This window comes from Somniosus microcephalus, chromosome 4, assembly GCF_052327205.1.
Source record: "Somniosus microcephalus isolate GS21.2 chromosome 4, FLI_Smic_1.0, whole genome shotgun sequence".
NCBI classification, from domain to species: Eukaryota; Metazoa; Chordata; class Chondrichthyes; order Squaliformes; family Somniosidae; genus Somniosus; species Somniosus microcephalus.
Window position 1 is genome coordinate 352,164,766 of NC_140990.1, and position 19,839 is coordinate 352,184,604.

General features: G+C 41.2%; 1 protein-coding gene across 4 annotated transcripts in view; it reads right to left on the reverse strand.

The window, feature by feature from the left end:
• The window catches only part of LOC147120766 (kinesin-associated protein 3-like), a 149,518-nt gene that overhangs the window by 91,901 nt on the left and 37,778 nt on the right, over nt 1-19,839 (reverse strand). For 3 of the 4 annotated variants that reach the window (XM_085987000.1, XM_085987001.1, XM_085987003.1), the window contains exons 3-8: nt 15,148-15,302; nt 11,101-11,139; nt 9,336-9,391; nt 8,358-8,499; nt 7,601-7,700; nt 2,669-2,793 (exon numbers count right to left, since the gene is read on the reverse strand). In XM_085987000.1, coding sequence (XP_085843126.1) covers nt 2,669-2,793; nt 7,601-7,700; nt 8,358-8,499; nt 9,336-9,391; nt 11,101-11,139; nt 15,148-15,302 — 617 coding nt within the window. The remainder of the gene's footprint in view (nt 1-2,668; nt 2,794-7,600; nt 7,701-8,357; nt 8,500-9,335; nt 9,392-11,100; nt 11,140-15,147; nt 15,303-19,839) is intronic. The other variant, XM_085987002.1, reaches the window with a different exon arrangement.

Genomic DNA, 19,839 nt, shown 5'->3' on the forward strand with positions numbered 1-19,839 from the left:
AGTGTCAGAAGGGTTGGTAACCAGAGGACACAGATTTAAGCTAATTGGCAAAAGAACCAGAGGCGATAGGAAGGAAAAAAAGGACGCTGCAAGTTATAGAAACATAGAAGATAGGGGCAGGTGTAGGCCATTCGGCCCTTCGAGCCTGCTCTGCCATTCAATGAGATCATGGCTGATCATCCAAATTCAGTACCCTGTCCCTGCCTTCTCCCCATATCCCTTGATCCCTTTAGCCTTAAGAAATATATTCAACTCCTTCTTGAATATATTTAATGAACTGGCCTCCACCGCCCTCTGTGGCAGAGAATTCCACAGGTTCACCACTCTCTGGGTGAAGAAATTCCTCCTCATTTCAGTCCTAAATGGCTTACCCCTTATCCTTAGACTATGACCCCTGGTTCTGGACTCCCCAGCCATTGGAAACATCCTTCCTGCATCTAGTCTGTCCAGACCTGACAGAATTTTATAGGTTTCGATGAGATCCCCTCTCAATCTTCTAAACTCCAGTGAGTATAAGCCCAATTGACATAATCTCTCCTCATACGTCATTCCTGCCATCCCAGGTATCAGCCTGGTGAATCTTCGCTGCACTCCTTCCATGGCAAGAACGTCCTTCCTCAGATAAGGAGTGAACTGCCTGAACGGTTGGTGGGAGCAGATTCAATCGTAACTTTCAAAAGGGAATTGAATAAATACTTGAAAAGGAAAAATTCACTGGGCTACAGGGAAAGAGCAGGGGAGTGGGGACTAATTGGATAGCTCTTTCAAAGAGCCAGCACAAGCACGGTGGGCTGAATGGCCTCCTTCTGTGCTGTATCTTTCTATGATTCTACACAAAAAAGCCTTTTATCCCAAATAACTTAACTGAATTTTTATTCACTGCTTCAATTCTATAAATGTATTTTTCGACTACTCTTTCCTCACAGTGATTGGTAAATGTTCTGATTATTGTAGCTACACAGAACCAGTTGAAAACTACAAAGGCTCAGTTTTATCATTCACACACAATTTCTCCACAGCAGCAAGAACTCCCTGGTACTTTTCTATCTGGATGTTAATTCTATGCTGCTTGTCAGACATCCAGTACTGGATGAGCAGAAATTTCCTCCAATTAAACAGAGTGAAGACTGAAGCCATTGTCTTCGGTCTCCGCCACAAACTCTGCTCCCTAGCCACCAACTTCATCCCTCTCCCTGGCCTCTGGCCGAGGCTGAACCAGTTCACAACCATGGCACCCTATTTGACCGTGAGCTGAGCTTCGGCCCCAAACCCTCTCGACTGCCTACGTCCACCTCCGTAATATCACTCGTCACCACCCCTGCCTCAGCTCATCTGCTGCAGAAACCCTCGTCCATGCCTTTGTTACCTCTAGCCTTGACTATTCCAATGGTCTTGTGGCCGGCCTCCCACCTTGCAACCTCCATAAACTTGAAGTCATCCAAAACTCTGCATGGCGTAACTTCACACCAAGTCCTGTTCACCTATCACTTCTGTGCCTGCTGACTTACATTGGCTCCCAGTCCGGTAACGCCTTGATTTTAAAATTCTCATCCTAGTGTTCAGATTCCTCCATGGCCTCGCCCCTCTCTATTGTCTGTAACCTCTTCTAGCCCTACAAGCTTCCGAGGTCTCTGCGCTCCTCCAATTCTGGCCTCTTTCGCATCCCAATTTTAATCACTCCACCATTGGCTGCCATGCCTTAAGCTCTCAACTTCCCTCCCTAAACCTCACCGCATCTCTTCCCCTCTTAGACGATCCTTAAAATCTCCCTAATAGGCCCTTATCTGGCTCAGTGTCAAATTTTGTTTGATAAGTGCCTTGCGATGTTTTACTACATTAAAGGTGCTATATAAATTCAAGTTGTTGTTGCACTGGATATCGTTGCGTTTAAGACTCTCAGACTTGAGGGAGTAAAGATAGGGACTATTGAAACGGCAAGGGTGGGGGGAAAGTGATAGCTGTGCTGGGAACAAGAGCAAAAATCAAAGTGGTCAGAGATAGCTTTGTTAGAGATTGAGACAACAGGTGAAGAGAGGCCATAAATTTTGGTGAGTTTGAGGTGGTCATGGATATGGGTAAGGAATTTTATATGAAAGGTGAGAGTGAGGGAGAACAGAAGCAGGAGTAATTGAGAGGAGAGAGCACTAAAGGAGTTTAGGGAAAAATTGAAATCACTCAGTGCGGAGGCTAAGTGAAGAGAGATGAGGGGAAGTAGATGTGGGGCTTGGAGATTACCTTTTAAACAGAAAGGCAAGCAAGCTTATGTTAGGGGGAAATTTCTTGCAGGCAATTCCAACATTAAATAACCAATATTATGGGTATGTTTACTAATTGTTTTCCTGTGTCATGTAATTTTTTGCATATTTTTGATGTTATAAATGGTGATCGACAACAGTGTGATGCAATTATTTGATCAATAGTCTTTTAACTGATTGGTTTTGTGATACTTGCTGATCCCTGAATAGTTAAAAAAAAGTGACTGTTCAGTTTTCTGTTGGTTACTTATTCCATCACTGAAGGAGAACATTGGTCATTTACAACTAAGTGAAATTAATGTGGCGTGGTGCTGCTGTGGCAATTATTTCTCAAACCTTTTATTTGAGGTAAATGGAAACAAAGTTGCAATTTGTTGTTGCTGTTAGATTTTGTTACATACAAGAAAGGATATCTACTTTCTTCTTCTTATGAAGCTCTTCTTGCCATAGGTCATGTCTCTTCAGTTCATGCTCGATAATGTTCATACAGAGTGCACCAATTTTATAGTGAGTGATTAGTCCATGAAATTGGGAAAAACTGCAAGACACATAAAATAAAATCAGTTTGGCACACAGCAACATTGTTGTTCTTATTACTCCAAGCCCCAACTGATCCTTGTAATGTCCATACCATGAAGCATTTCCATCCAATACAACTAAAATGTGTCTATAAAATGTGCTCTACAGGATTCTGAAAGTAAGAAGGATCCTGAAGCAGTTTAATTTCAAAATGGTGACAGCTAATGAGTCTAATAAAGCCCAGTGTTCAGAAGTTTGCTGTTGTAAATCTACATCTTAAACATTAGTGTGCAAAATAGCCATTCTCTGCCTTTTCACTTCAATTCAAAAATTCACTGAGGCCTGAAGGGTTATCAGTGCTTCATATACTCACCCCCATCCAATCTTTTGAAACAATTATTTCAACAAATTTTTAAAAAATAACATGGTGTTTTCCTGCAGTTTGGAACTGCCAATAATTCATCATTTACATGGCTCAGAAATGTAACGTTCTTTATACTCAGCCTCACTGAGTAGTACTCTGCACTACTCACTCCTTTCAGTAAATCAGTACAAGGTGCTGAGAGCCAAAGTAAAGCAAATAATCACCAGGTTTCCACACCCTAAAGCTCAAAATTGCTGATTCATTAACACTTTAAAAAAATATATACACACAAGGGAGATTTCACAAATATTTCTGCAATATTTCTTTAATAAACACATTACAATGAACACATATTACTGCAATACGATACTGAACAATTCTCCCACATTTTTAGGTTAACATTACAGTTTATTTGTAGATAATGACAAAATTATATATGCATTTTAAAACAAAAACGAACTTGCATTGATATAGTACTTTTTAAACATAAAGAAACATCTAAAAGTGCTTCACGTAGGCATAATAAAACAAAAGACGTTGAGCAGAAGGAGGAGATATTAGCAGGAGTGATCTAACTCTTCATCCAAGAGTGTTGTCAAATAGAAATCGCTGACTAGCCACAGGTGTGGCTATGGTGACATTTTTTAGCCACAAGCACTAATTGTAGTAAAAAAAAACCTTACATACACTGACACAGGTAAACATACTTGATGTATATATTTATTTAACATCTACCAAGGAAGTAAACCAGTGATCAAAAAGCACTCACACACTCTGCTTTTCATCTTATCATTTTACCAACAAATGCACAAAAAGGATTAAGTACAAATGTACACGCCATCCAAATGAGTATTGAGATTGCATTCCCAACGATGATGTCCAGTATTCATTTTTAAATTACTAATCAGAAATGCAATTTGCCACATCTGGATTCCCAATTCACCACGTGGCTAGTGGATAATGCTTTTGCTCTGTTGGACGGAGTATCAATCAGGAAATAGTTGAGGCTTGTAATAAGGGAACATCTATAATTATGGGGGATTTTAACTATCATATTAATTGGACAAATCAAATTGGGCAGGGCAGCCTTGAGGATGAGTTCATTGAGTGTATTAGGGATGGGTTTCTTGAGCAGTATGTAACTGAACCGACCAGGGGGCAAGCAACCTTAGATCTGGTCCTGTGTAACGAGACGGGATTAATTAAAAACGTCCTAGTAAAGGATCCCCTTGGAATGAGTGACCATAACATGGTTGAATTCCATATTCAATTAGAGGGTGAGAAGGTTGGATCTCAAACAAGCGTGCTAAGCTTGAATAAAGGAGACTATGAAGGTATGAGAGCGGAATTGAGTAGAGTGGATTGGGAAAATAGATTAAAGGGTAAGACGATACATGATCAGTGGTATACATTTAAGGAGTTATTTTACAACTTCCAAAAAATATATATTCCACTGAGAAGAAAAGGGTGTAAAAGAAAAGACAGCCATCCGTGGCTAAGTAAAGAAATTAAGGATAGTATTCAAATAAAAACAAGGGCATATAAGGTAGCCAAATCTAGTGGGAGGATAGAGGATTGGGAAAACTTTAAAAGACAGCATAAAATAACAAAAAGATTGATTAAGAAAGGGAAGATAGATTATGAAAGTAAATTAGCAAAAAATATAAAAACAGATAGTAAGAGTTTTTATAGTTATATAAAAAGAAAACGGGTGGCTAAAGTAAATGTCGGTCCCTTAGAGGATGAGACCGGGAAATTAATGGTGGGAAATATGGAGATGGCAAAAACACTGAATGAATATTTTACATCAGTCTTTACAGTAGAAGACACTAAGAATATCCCAACACTGGACAAACAGGGGGCTAAAGGGGGGGGGGGGAGGAGCTAAACACGATCAAAATCACTAAGGAAGTGGTACTCGGTAAAATAATGGGACTCAAGGCGGATAAATCACCTGGGCCTGATGGCTTACATCCTAGGGTCTTGAGGGAAGTGGCGGTAGGGATTGTGGATGCATTGGTAATAATTTTCCAAAACTCCCTGGACTCGGCAAAGGTCCCGGCAGATTGGAAAACTGCTAATGTAACACCCTTATTTAAAAAGGACAGTAGACAGAAGGCTGGAAACTATAGACCGGTTAGCCTAACATCTGTGGTAGGTAAAATTTTGGAGTCCATTATTAAGGAGACAGTAACAGGACATTTGGATAATCATAATTTAATAGGGCAAAGTCAGCATGGTTTTATGAAGGGGAAGTCATGTTTGACAAATTTGCTGGAGTTCTTTGAGGAAGTAACGTATAGGGTGGATAAAGGGGAACCAGTGGACGTAGTGTATTTAGACTTCCAAAAGGCATTTGACAAGGTGCCACACAAAAGATTATTGCTTAAGATAAAAAATCACGGGATTGGGGGTAATATTCTGGCATGGATAGAGGATTGGCTATCTAACAGAAGGCAGAGAGTTGGAATAAATGGTTCATTCTCAGACTGGCAATCAGTAACTAGTGGTGTTCCGCAGGGGTCAGTGCTGGGTCCCCAACTCTTTACAATCTATATTAACGATTTGGAGGAGGGGACCGAGTGTAACATATTAAAGTTTGCAGATGATACTAAGATGGGAGGGAAAGTAGTGAGTGAGGAGGACATAAAAAACCTGCAAGGGGACATCGACAGGCTAAGTAAGTGGGCAGAGATTTGGCAGATGGAATACAATACTGGAAAGTGTGAGGTTATGCACTTTGGCAGGAAAACTCATAGAGCAAGTTATTATCTTAATGGCAAGAAACTGGAAAGTACTGAAGTACAAAGGGATCTGGGGGTCCTGGTGCACGAAACTCAAAAGGTTAGTATGCAGGTGCAGCAAGTGATTAAGGCGGCCAATGGAATGTTGGCTTTCATTGCTAGGGGGATAGAATATAAAAATAAGGAGGTGTTGCTTCAGTTGTACAAGGTATTGGTGAGACTGCACCTGGAATACTGCGTACAGTTTTGGTGTCCATACTTAAGGACATACTTGCTCTCGAGTCAGTACAAAGAAGGTTCACTCGGTTAATCCCGGGGATGAGGGGATGGTGGACATATGAGGAGAGGTTGAGTAGATTGGGACTCTACTCATTGGAGTTCAGAAGAATGAGAGGCGATCTTATTGAAACATATAAGATTGTGAAGGGGTTGGATCGGGTGGATGCGGGGAAGATGTTCCTGATGATGGGTGAAACTAGAACTAGGGGGCATAGTCTTAGAATAAGGGGCTGCTCTTTCAAAACTGAGATGAGGAGGAACTACTTCATTCAGAGGGTGGTAGGTCCATGGAATATGCTGCCCCAAAAAGCTGTAGAAGCTACATCATTACATAAATTTAAAACAGAAATAGACAGTTTCCTAGAAGTAAAGGGAATTAAGGGTTACGGGGAGCGGGCAGGAATTTGGACATGAGTCTAGGTTCGGATCGGTCATGGCCCTGTGGGTAGCGGAGCGGGCCCAGGGGCCGTGTAGCCTGATCCTGCTCCTATTTCGTGTGTCTAATTCTGTTAGATTCAGGAGATAGTTCTGTGATAGTGGATTGGCGGTTAGGATCAGATCAGCCATGATCTTATTGAATGGCGGAGCAGGCTCGAGGGGCCGATTGGCCTACTCCTGCTCCTATTTCTTATGTTCTTATAACACTGGTCTAAGAGTTGGATTTTAAGGAGGTTCTTAAAGGAACAGAGGGAGATGGTAGAGGGGTTGGGGGGGGGGGGGGGGGGGTGATTCAAGAGCATGGGGCCTAGATTTCCTAAGACACAGCAGCCAGAGTGAAGAAGGGACGCACACAAAGCCAAAGTCAGGAATGGAGAGTTTGGGGGAGTGGATGCAAAGGTAAGGATTAAAAGGCAGGGGAGAGTGGGTTAAGGAGATGGTTTGTGGTGGAGTAAAGTAGTTGAGTTTTAGATTTGCTTTCTAGGATGAGCTTAGAGTACTAGCCAGTTTTGGCACAGGAGATTGAACCCACTGCTAGATCTGGCAATGGATGGCTAAGCTAGCTATGCGCTCAAGTCTGAACCCCTTAAACGCGAGAGAGCAAAGAAATGGGGCCATATGGCGGGGGGGGGGGGCAACTGGGATGGGAGACAGCAAAGGTTTTGCTGGGGATAAGGGCAACAAAGGTGGAGATGGTTGAGAAAATTGATGGTTGCAGAGGTATTGTGGTGAATGGACAGCGAAAGATTCATCTTGAGGCATGAGGTTGGAAAAAGTTTTGCTTTAATCATCTGCTAATTCTCACCAGCTATTTCTCTTGGGTTTTTAAATCTGCTTCTTTGTTTTAAGTCATTTGCCTGATGGTTTACATTATTGATATATTTACATATGGAAGTTTGAAAGTCCAGTTGTAAACAACTTTTAGAGAGGGAAAGACATTCCAAACTCTTAACAACTCTCAACTGGTACACATACTGCTACAATTTCAAAGATAGTCTTACCTAGAGAAACAGAAAAATATGTAAATAATGTTGGTTGCAAGCTCCACACTTTGCTTCCAGTCCTCTCGCAACACTCGAGCCAAAGCTCTCAATGCAGTCTCTGAAGACAGAAATATAAGCATTTAAAAAAAATCAAAATGGGGAAAATTCACACAAAATTAACTCTCGAATACTGTATTCTGAAACCAACATCAATATTACCTAAAAGAAAACATTCACAAAATTGGGCCAATAGGTGGCAGGTGCAATTCAATGTGGATAAGTATAAAATTATTAAAATGGAAGCAAGGAACAAAAAGAGCAAATATTTGTTAAATGGGAAATGTGTGCTGATCAGTAAAGAAATCTCATTAGAACCTGCCTTAGATCAAAGGCGGGTAAATAAAGTTGAGGTACAAATTAGCCATGATCTAATTAAATGGCAGAACAGGCTCGAATAGCCGACTGTAGTTCCTATATTTTGGCTGTGAGGCCTTCTACTGGTGGAAATGGAAAAGAAGTAAATTTAATTTATTTATAAGGGGTGGAAGACTATAAGATAAATGACCCAATATGTGAAGCAAAGAAAATGCAAAGCTACCGAATAAAGTGGATGGAGAATGAATACAGGAAAGTAATTAGTGAGAAAACCTGGAGTGAGACTAATGAAGCCTATGTGACAATGGTCGGGGGGCAGGGGGGAAGAGAGACATGCAAAAAGTAAAAAGCAGATACCTGAAGCAGAGCACCGGTGCTTTTAATCATAAAGTTAGCTTACCATTTTGTAGCAATTCTTCCAAATTATCAGGATTGCGAGCTAGTTGAAGAATGAGTGCTGAACCTCGCACTTTGTCAGGTATGTCCTCATACAGCAGTTCTATGTAATCTTCTATATCATTAATATTTGCTATTTCATCAATCTGTGGGTAATAAGGAACATGTAGCAGAAACCAGATACAGTATTCCTTATGCAACACATCTAATGTCAATACCAAAGGGGTAACATGTCTCAACCAAAAATGATAGAAAGTCTGCTTTTCCCCATAATTAATATACCACTAACAAAATTGCAGGAATGCATAACTTTGTAATACAATTTTGTACAAGTGCTATTTTGTTAATGGGTCATTAAGAAGCATGCCATCACTTTTCATTAAAAGTGGAATTTCACCCCCTTTAGGAGTTTATTTTGCACAGGCTAACATAAATAACGAAACTATATATTTAAAAGGAAACAGCCTTTAATCCAGATAAAATTTTAGACTTATTCCAATATTTGAATTTGATAGCTTTGTAAATTGATTAGAATTGATTCTATTGGTCAATTTAAGAGAATTTGCAAGGTTCAATTTCTCACCGGTTTTTGTCTCTTATTCTAGTGTATTTTGCATGCATTTAACACAAGAACGACATCTAGTGATATTTGAACTGAAAACTATTTTACTGTCTTCATATCCAACTCATGACTACATGGGGCCATTTCCATTCTGAGAAAAGTTAATTTATTTTCTCTTTCAGGTGCTGGCTGAGCTACTGTGCATTTTCTGTTTTCAATCACATATCAATATAGAATTGGCTTCAAATTGTCCATATAAAAAGGACCAGCTGCAGCAATCACAATTATTGAATATTTTATTACAGTAGCAACTCTGCATGCTGCTCTTACATTGCAACTTAGTTATGCAGCATACAGTGCATCCAAGTCTCACTATAATGTCACTTTCAGTTTCAAGTTCAATTTATTTTTGTCACTCACTTCCATTCCTTCAAAAGGAGGTGGGTCCTTAGGTTTGCTGACCTTTTCTCGCTTTTCTGAAAAGAAGACAAGGCCAATGGTTCTTACTTTGTGCAAGAAAGACACATTTTGTTCTGGCCCAAACTACAAAAACACCATCTTGATTATACGATGGCCCTTGGAAACCAAGTGCATAGTGTTTGATGAAGTTAATAATATAGAGATTGCACTTAAACAAATAAATAACAACAGTACTGAAGCCAGGACTCAAGTTACTGCAATCATATAATGGAGCATTACAATGAGGGTTGCATTTACAACAGTCAGATTATTTGAAATGGTGTTTTAAAAATTAAATTAAAATACTGAAGCCAATAATTAAAGACTAATCTAATTCAGATAAGCAGGCAATATTTGAGGTAGCATATTTCGACATGCAATTTAAGGGAACGTGAAAACCAGCGTTCATTACATTAGTCAAAATGTAATAATATCCATTTGGTTTCTACTAACTGCTGATCTTAAAACAGTATCACAATATAAAACCGAGTTATAAATTTCCTGTGTTCCCCAATTTCTAAAAGGTCCAATAACAAGTGCTTTTAACAATGCAACACAGTTTTTACAGTATGACTGGAAGGGGGTGGTAAAGATGCTGATGCAATGGTGCATTCAAGGGTTCTCCACTTTGGCTTCTCATTGGCTAGCTGGGCTACAACTGCATGTCGAGCAAGACAAATTTTCAAAGGTTCTCTGGTAGTACTATTTCAAACCTTAATTAGTAAGATTAGCAAAAAGTAATCTCTTCACTAGCATTAAAAAAATAACTGGTGTTCAAACACTTGAGTGGGCCTCTGGGCATGCAAGTTCAGACTAGAATCGGCAGTATAACCATGCCACAAATTACTCAAACTGGGCTTTTCTGCTGGCAAGCAACATATTAAAATCTAAACATACACCAGCACATTTAACTTCTCCCTAAGGCATGTTCCATTCTTCTCATATGAGGAAGGAGATAAATCTGTGGCACAGATTTCTCTTCTACTACCATCCTATTCATTGCTCAGCCAATTGAGGAAACTGAAGTGGAAGAGTTCCAGAAACATAACTCTGCAGGGTTACTGGTCCAAGACTATTACAGACTGCATTACTAATCCACAAGTTCCTAAAAATTGGAACAAGATAAAAGACCAACTACAAAATGTGGATTTTTAATCCATCACTACGACCGTTGTAGAATCAGAAAATAGCTTTCACTGGAAATGCATAATCTTGTAGCATCCATAGAAAAGGACACATCATGGGGTTCATGCACTTTTTTTTAATTGTAATCGGATTGAGTGATTTCCTGCTTTTAAATATACTGCAATATTTACCATATAGAAATGTAAAAATAAACCTCATTCTACATTGAAATAAACATTGACAGCACACTGCGGCTATGTACATCCTTCAGGTAAATTTCAATAGCTTGGTATAAATTTGAAGTTATCCATGCCATCATTACATATTGTGAAAGAGATCAGTTTCCATGCTGCTGCCTATGCCTGCCCTGTAATTGTGGATCAGCAAGTTACTATTACAGCCGGTTTCAACAGCAGCTCAAGCCAACTTCATGTTGTATTGGTGAATCAGGAACTACACATTTAAAATTAAATCAGATTTTGTCAGTCTGCCTAGGGTATACTTCATAGTTTTTTTAAAAAAAAACATTAAATGTAACAGCTCAATCATAAGTAATCTACAGTCTTAAATTGAAACTACTGTTAAAAAAAATTGTACAGACCTCCAATTTCTTTAACGTTCCAATTGGTGCTTCTCCCCACTTAAAACAAAATATATATTTTCATAAACAAAGATTGCCTACTACATATATTTCATAAAAATGAAAAATGAACCATCTTATTGTGCCTTTCCATCTTTTCAATTTGTCACCCAGCTCTGTACAAGATAAATAACTAACACAAATTATTCTGATGACTACCCTCCCCCCCAACAAGGTGTTAATAACAAAGGTTGGGTCAAAAGATCAATATTGGGTCAAAAGATCAGGATAATGAAACAGTTTGGGTGGAGGTAAGGAATAATAAGGGGAAAAAACCACTAGTGGGCGTATTCTATAGGCCTCCGAACAGTTGCAACTCTGTTGGACGGAGGATCAATCAGGAAATAGTTGAGGCTTGTAATAAGGGAACATCTATAATTATGGGGGATTTTAACTATCATATTAATTGGACAAATCAAATTGGGCAGGGCTGCCTTGAGGATGAGTTCATTGAGTGTATTAGGGATGGGTTTCTTGAGCAGTATGTAACTGAACCGACCAGGGGGCAAGCAACCTTAGATCTGGTCCTGTGTAACGAGACAGGATTAATTAAAAATGTCCTAGTAAAGGATCCCCTTGGAATGAATGACCATAACATGGTTGAATTCCATATTCAATTAGAGGGTGAGAAGGTTGGATCTCAAACAAGCGTGCTAAGCTTGAATAAAGGAGACTATGAAGGTATGAGAGCGGAATTGAGTAGAGTGGATTGGGAAAATAGATTAAAGGGTAAGACGATACATGATCAGTGGTATACATTTAAGGAGTTATTTTACAACTTCCAAAAAATATATATTCCACTGAGAAGAAAAGGGTGTAAAAGAAAAGACAGCCATCCGTGGCTAAGTAAAGAAATTAAGGATAGTATTCGACTAAAAACAAGGGCATATAAGGTAGCCAAATCTAGTGGGAGGATAGAGGATTGGGAAAACTTTAAAAGACAGCATAAAATAACAAAAAGATTGATTAAGAAAGGGAAGATAGATTATGAAAGTAAATTAGCAAAAAATATAAAAACAGATAGTAAGAGTTTTTATAGTTATATAAAAAGAAAAAGGGTGGCTAAAGTAAATGTTGGTCCCTTAGAGGATGAGACCGGGAAATTAATGGTGGGAAATATGGAGATGGCAAAAACACTGAATGAATATTTTACATCAGTCTTTACAGTAGAAGACACGAAGAATATCCCAACACTGGACAAACAGGGGGCTAAAGGGGGGGAGGAGCTAAACACGATCAAAATCACTAAGGAAGTGGTACTCGGTAAAATAATGGGACTCAAGGCGGATATATCACCTGGATCTGATGGCTTACATCCTAGGGTCTTGAGGGAAGTGGCGGTAGGGATTGTGAATGCATTGGTAATAATTTTCCAAAACTCCCTGGACTCAGCAAAGGTCCCGGCAGACTGGAAAACTGCTAATGTAACACCCTTATTTAAAAAGGGCAGTAGACAGAAGGCTGGAAACTATAGACCGGTTAGCCGAACATCTGTGGTAGGTAAAATATTGGAGTCCATTATTAAGGAGACAGTAACAGGACATTTGGATAATCATAATTTAATAGGGCAAAGTCAGCATGGTTTTATGAAGGGGAAGTCATGTTTGACAAATTTGCTGGAGTTCTTTGAGGAAGTAACATATAGGGTGGATAAAGGGGAACCAGTGGACGTAGTGTATTTAGACTTCCAAAAGGCATTTGACAAGGTGCCACACAAAAGATTATTGCTTAAGATAAAATATCACGGGATTGGGGGTAATATTCTGGCATGGATAGAGGACTGGCTATCTAACAGATGGCAGAGAGTTGGGATAAATGGTTCATTCGCGGACTGGCAATCAGTAACTAGTGGTGTTCCACAGGGGTCAGTGCTGGGTCCCCAACTCTTTACAATCTATATTAACGATTTGGAGGAGTGGACCAAGTGTAACATATCAAAGTTTGCAGATGATACTAAGATGGAAGGGAAAGTAGTGAGTGAGGAGGACATAAAAAACCTGCAAGGGGACATAGACAGGCTAAGTAAGTGGGCAGAGATTTGGCAGATGGAATACAATACTGGAAAGTGTGAGGTTATGCACTTTGGCAGGAAAAATCGTAGAGCAAGTTATTATCTTAATGGCAAAAAACTGGAAAGTACTGAAGTACAAAGGGATCTGGGGGTCCTGGTGCACGAAACTCAAAAGGTTAGTATGCAGGTGCAGCAAGTGATTAAGAAGGCCAATGTAATGTTGGCTTTCATTGCTAGTGGGATGGAATATAAAAATAGGGAGGTATTGCTTCAGTTGTATAAGGTATTGGTGAGACCGCACCTGGAATACTGCATCCAGTTTTGGTGTCCATACTTAAGAAAAGACATACTTTGAGAGTCAGTACAAAGAAGGTTCACTCGGTTAATCCCGGGGATGAGGGGATGGATATATGAGGAGAGGTTGAGTAGATTGGGACTCTACTCATTTGAGTTCAGAAGAATGAGAGGCGATCTTATTGAAACATATAAGATTGTGAAGGGGTTGGATCGGGTGGATGTGGGGAAGATGTTCCCGATGATGGGTGAAACTAGAACTAGGGGGCATAGTCTTAGAATAAGGGGCTGCTCTTTCAAAACTGAGATGAGGAGGAACTACTGCACTCAGAGGGTGGTAGGTCCATGGAATATGCTGCCCCAAAAAGCTGTAGAAGCTACATCATTACATAAATTTAAAACAGAAATAGACAGTTTCCTCGAAGTAAAGGGAATTAAGGGTTACGGGGAGCGGGCAGGAATTTGGACATGAGTCTAGGTTCGGATCGGTCATGGCCCTGTGGGTAGCGGAGCGGGCCCAGGGGCCGTGTAGCGTGATCCTGCTCCTATTTCGTGTGTCTCATTCTGTTGGATTCAGGAGATGGTTCTGTGATAGTAGATTGGCGGTTAGGATCAGATCAGCCATGATCTTATTGAATGGTGGAGCAGGCTCGAGGGGCCGATTGGCCTACTCCTACTCCTATTTCTTATGTTCTTATGTTCTTACCAAGTAATCATAACATCTTAGCAGCAGCACCAATTTGTCATTAATGATACGGTGTCTCCACTGTGATGATGCATGGCTGGCACAATGCTAGACCATGAGAAAGTTTCAAACGCTTGCTGATAGATGGTCACAGGACAAACTAGAATGTTCTGCCTTTGGCAGCAATATTTGACATCTCCATTTGACAAGTTAGGGCTGCAATCTGCCCCACAAAGTTGTGCCACTACCCGTATTTTTGGTGGAAACAGCTGGCAAGTGTTCAGGAACACCTCCTCCAAATGTCTCCCAAGCAATCGATCAGTTTAGCTGTGCTGGGAAAAAAACAGCTACCAGCCCACTCCGTTCCAGGTCCATCTAGGCCATTTTAACCCACCTTTAGTCCAGGCCATATTAAAGATCCTTATCCTCTTCCACCATGTGAAAGCAGCTATTTGAATAGTCAGTGATTAAAAACAGATTTGCCAATTTTAGCACCTCAGTGGGGTTTTCTTTGGTCACAGCCTATTTCTATTGGCTTTTTGAACACTTTTGTTTAAAATGGAAGTGCTGAAGACATTGTTGTGAGAACACAGACATTAAAATGACCAATCCACTGAAACCCCTTGCTGTTGATGTGGGGGCTAAAGAAAACATAAGGCTCAGTTGCTCCTCCACGCTACTTTCCAAGATAATGTGACCAGCACTCGCCAATTAAATAATCACACTTCAGAACTAGACTAGGACAAAGAGGGTGTTAATATTTATCAAAGTGCTTTAAGCCACTTTTCAAAGAAGGGAACTGTACTTGATATTAAGATCCCCTCTCTAATGGAGATGTAATGTCTCTATGAATAGGACATGTATATACTGGCTTATACAGCATCACTTCAAAAGAGATGTAAATACTTCACCATAGCTACAATATATCCACATTAGACCTATGCAGATCGTAGTCCTTCTAATTACTTCAAAGTAGTGGTTAGACAAGTCACTAACAGCTCCACAAGTGGCTTCCTACCTCTTCCTGGGGGACTTTCCCTGCGGTTCTGAAGATAGTAGAGCAGCTGCTCCACCTCTGCTAGTTTACTTGGATGGATGAGCTTGCATTCTTCAACCACCTTCCGTGCCAGAGATGCAATGTCGGTGTTAGCATTCAGGCTTTTCAGACGGATACTGAAAAGGAGAAGATTTTGTTGGTACCTTCCAAGAAAATGAATTTATTGAACAACTGCAACAAAGTTAATGGGCCAGAACTTGATGTCAACATATGGCAAGGCTAATGGCATTCACCGTTATTTATGGGTAAATGGTATAGCACAGTTAAATATGTATATCCAAACGTTGCTGTCCGAGTTCTACCGTTAGCTTTGCGCAAACGGCATCGCACCCTTTATTTTTAGGAACTTCCTGTCTTTGCCCATTAAACTCACCACAGAAATTTAAACCTGTTCATTACAAGTGCAAGTACCCTTTTAATGATGTGCTAAGTGTTAATGACTGCCAATCAACCTCCCTGGCACCGAACATTAAATATTACAAGTGTAGCATCTCATTCCTTCAGGTTTGGTATTTCTCAGGGCTATTTTTTAAAATGCCAATTTTTTCTTACTTTTCCTTTCTGTCTCTTTCTTCTCTCTCTCTCTCTCTCTCTTAATCCAATCTTTCTTAACCTTTCTTTATTTGACTGATTTGACAAATTCACCCTAAAATACTTTCTGGATAGCATAACCCTCTGTGTCCACTTCCAGCATCTTGCTCAAACATAGAAGATAGGAGCAGGAGTAGGCCATTCGGCCCTTCGAGCCTGCTCCGCCATTCAATGAGATCATGGCTGATCATCCAAATTCAGTACCCTGTCCCTGCCTTCTCCCCATATCCCTTGATCCCTTTAGCCTCAAGAAATATATCCAACTCTTTCTTGAATATATTTAATGAACTGGCCTCCACCGCCCTCTGTGGCAGAGAATTCCACAGGTTCACCACTCTCTGGGTGAAGAAATTCCTCCTCATTTCAGTCCTAAATGGCTTACCCCTTATCCTTAGACTATGACCCCTGGTTCTGGACTCCCCGGCCATCAAACATCCTTCCTGCATCTAGTCTGTCCAGACCTGACAGAATTTTATAGGTTTCGATGAGATCCCCTCTCAATCTTCTAAACTCCAGTGAGTATAAGCCCAATTGACATAATCTCTCCTCATACGTCATTCCTGCCATCCCATGCATCAGCCTGGTGAACCTTCGCTGCACTCCCTCCATGGCAAGAACGTCCTTCCTCAGGTAAGGTGACCAAAACTGCACACAATACTCAAGGTGTGGTCTCACCAAGGCCCTGTACAACTGTAGCAAGACATCCTTGTTCCTGTATTCGAACCCTCTTGCTAGGAAGGCCAACATACCATTTGCCTTCTTAACCGCCTGCTGCACCTGCATGCTTACCTTCAGCGACTGGTGCACAAGGACACCCAGGTCTCTTTGCACTTCCCCTTCTCCCAATCTATTGCCATTCAAATAATAATCTGCCTTCCTGTTTTTGCCACCAAAGTGGATAACCTCACATTTATCCACATTATAGTGCATTTGCCATGTTTCTGCCCAATCACCCAACCTGTCCAAATCGTACTGGAGTTTCACGATATCCTCCTCACAGCTTACCCTCCCACCCAGCTTTGTGTCGTCTGCAAATTTGGAGGCATTACATCCAATTCCCTCGTCCAGATCATTAATATATATTGTGAACAGCTGGGGTCCTAGGACCAATCCTTGCGGTACCCCACTAGTCACTGCCTGCCACTCGGAAAGCGACCCGTTTATTCCAACTCTTTGCTTTCTGTCCGCCAACCAGTTCTCTATCCAAGTCAATACCTTGCCCCCAATCCCATGTGCCTTAATTTTGCACGCTAATCTCTTATGTGGGACCTTATCGAAAGCCTTCTGAAAGTCCAAATACATCACATCCACTGGTTCTCCCTGATCTATTTTACCAGTTACATCCTCAAAAAATTCCAGTAGATTAGTCAAGCATGATTTACCTTTTGTAAATCCATGTTGACTTTGTCCGATCCTGTCACTGCTTTCCAAGTGCTCTGCTATTACATCTTTTATAATAGACTCTAGCATTTTCCCCACTACCGATGTCAGGCTTACCGGTCTATAATTCTCCACTTTTTCTCTACCACCTTTTTTGAATAGTGGGGTAACATTAGCTACCCGCCAATCCATGGGTACCGTTTCAGAGTCTATCGAGTTCTGGAAGATGACCAGCAATGCATCTACTATCTCTAGGGCCACTTCCTTAAGTACCCTGGGATGTAGACCATCAGGCCCTGGGGATTTATCAGCCTTCAGTCCCATCAATTTTCCTAACACCATTTCCCTGCAAATACTGATTTCTTTCAGTTCCTCCCTTTCATCAGACCCTATGTTCCCCGGCATCTCTGGGAGGTTATTTGTGTCCTCCTTTGTGAAGACAGAACCAAAGTATGTATTTAGTTGGTCTGCCATTTCCTTGTTTCCCATTATAAATTCCCCTGATTCTGACTGTAAGGGACCTACGCTTGACTTCACCAATCTTTTTCTCTTCACATATGTATAAAAGCTTTTACAGTCAGTTTTTATGTTCCCTGCTAGCTTACTCTCATATTCTATTTTCCCTTTCTTAATTAATCCCTTTGTCCTCCTTTGTTGAATCCTAAACTGCTCCCAATCCTCAGGATTATTGCTTTTTCTAGCCAATTTATATGTCCTCTCCTTGGATCTTATGCTATCCCTAATTTCCCTCGTTAGCCACGGTTGAGTCACCTTTTTTTGTTTTATTTTTATGCCAAACTGGGATGAACAAATTCTGTAGCTCATCCATTCGGTCTTTGAATGTTTGCCATTGCCTATCCACCGTCAACCCTTTGAGTGCCATTCCCCAATCAATCCTACCCAACTCGCTCCTCAGACCATCGTAGTTTCCTTTATTTAAATTGAGGACCCTTGTCTCCGAGTCAACTACTTCATTCTCCATCTTAATGAAGAATTCGATCATATTATGATCGCTCCGACCCAAGGGGCCTCGTACAACAAGACTGCTAATTAATCCTCTCTCGTTACATAATACCCAGTCTAAGATGGCCTGATCTCTGGTTGGTTCCTCGACATATTGGTCCAGGAAACCATCCCGTAAACACTCCAGGAATTCCTCCTCCACAGTATTGTTACTAATTTGGTTGGCCCAATCTAGATGTAGGTTAAAGTCACCCATGATGACTGCTGTGCCCTTATTGCACGCTTCTTTAATTTCCCTTTTAATGCCATCCCCAACCTTACTGTTTGGAGGTCTATATACCACTCCCACTAATGTTTTTTTCCCCTTAGTATTTCTCAATTCTACCCATACAGATTCCACATCATCAGAGCTAATATCCTTCATTACAATTGTATTAATCCCTTCTTTAACCAGTAATGCTACCCCACCTCCCTTTCCTTTTTGCCTATCTTTCCTGAATATCGAATACCCCTGGATGTTGAGTTCCCAGTCTTGGCCATCCTTGAGCCACGTTTCCGTAATCCCAACCAAATCATATTCGTTTACCTCTATTTGCGCAGCCAATTCATCCACCTTATTACAAATGCTCCTCGCATTAAGACACAAAGCCTTCAAGCTTGTTTTTTTAACGCTCTTAGACCTATTCAAATTATTATTTACTGTGGCCACGTTTGATTTAAACCGTTGATTTCTCTGACTGCCACTTTTGTTTTTCTCCTTCCTATCTTTTGCTTTTATCCCTGTTTTCCTTTCCTGTGTCTCCCTGCTCAGGTTCCCAACCCCCTGCCATTTTAGTTTAAACCCCCCTGAACAGTGCTAGCAAACCTCCCTGCAAGGATATTTGTCCCGCTCTGGTTCAGGTGCAACCCGTCCGACTTGTACAAGTCCCACCTTCCCCAGGAAACTAAAGCCCTCCTTCCTGCACCAACTCTTTAGCCACGCAATCATCTGCTCTGTCCTCCTATTCCTATACTCACTAGCACGTGGCACCGGGAGTAATCCAGAGATTACAACCTTTGAGGTCCTACTCTTTAATCTGCTACCTAGCTCCCTAAATTCTTGCTGCAGGACCTCATCCCTCTTCCTACCTATGTCGTTGGTCCCAATGTGAACCACGACCTCTGCCTGTACACCCTCCCCCTTCAGAATGCCCTGCAGCCGTTCAGTGACATCCTTGACCCTGGCACCAGGGAGGCAACAAACCATCCTGGAGTCATGTCTACGGCCACAGAAACGCCTCTCTGTTCCCCTACCACTATTGCTCTCCCACTCTTTTTCCTCCCTTCCTGAGCAGCAGAAGCACCCCTGGTGCCAGGAAGTTGGCTGCTGCTGTCTTCCCCTGGAGTCATCCCCCTCAACAGTATCCAAATTGGTATACCTGTTTGAAAGGGGAATGGCCACAGGGGTCCCCTGCACTACCTGCCTGCTTCTATTGCTCCGCCTGGTGGTCACCCATTTCCCTTCTGCCTGTGCAGCCCTACCCTGCGGTGTGACCAACTCATCAAACGTGTAATCCACGACCCTCTCAGCATCGTGAATGCTCCACAACCCATCCATCTGCAGCTCCAGCGCCTCAATACGGCCCGTTAGTAGCTGCAGCTGGATGCATTTCCGGCACACGTGGTCGTCAGGGACGCTGGCAACGTCCCTGAATTCCCACATAGAGCAAGAGGAGCATA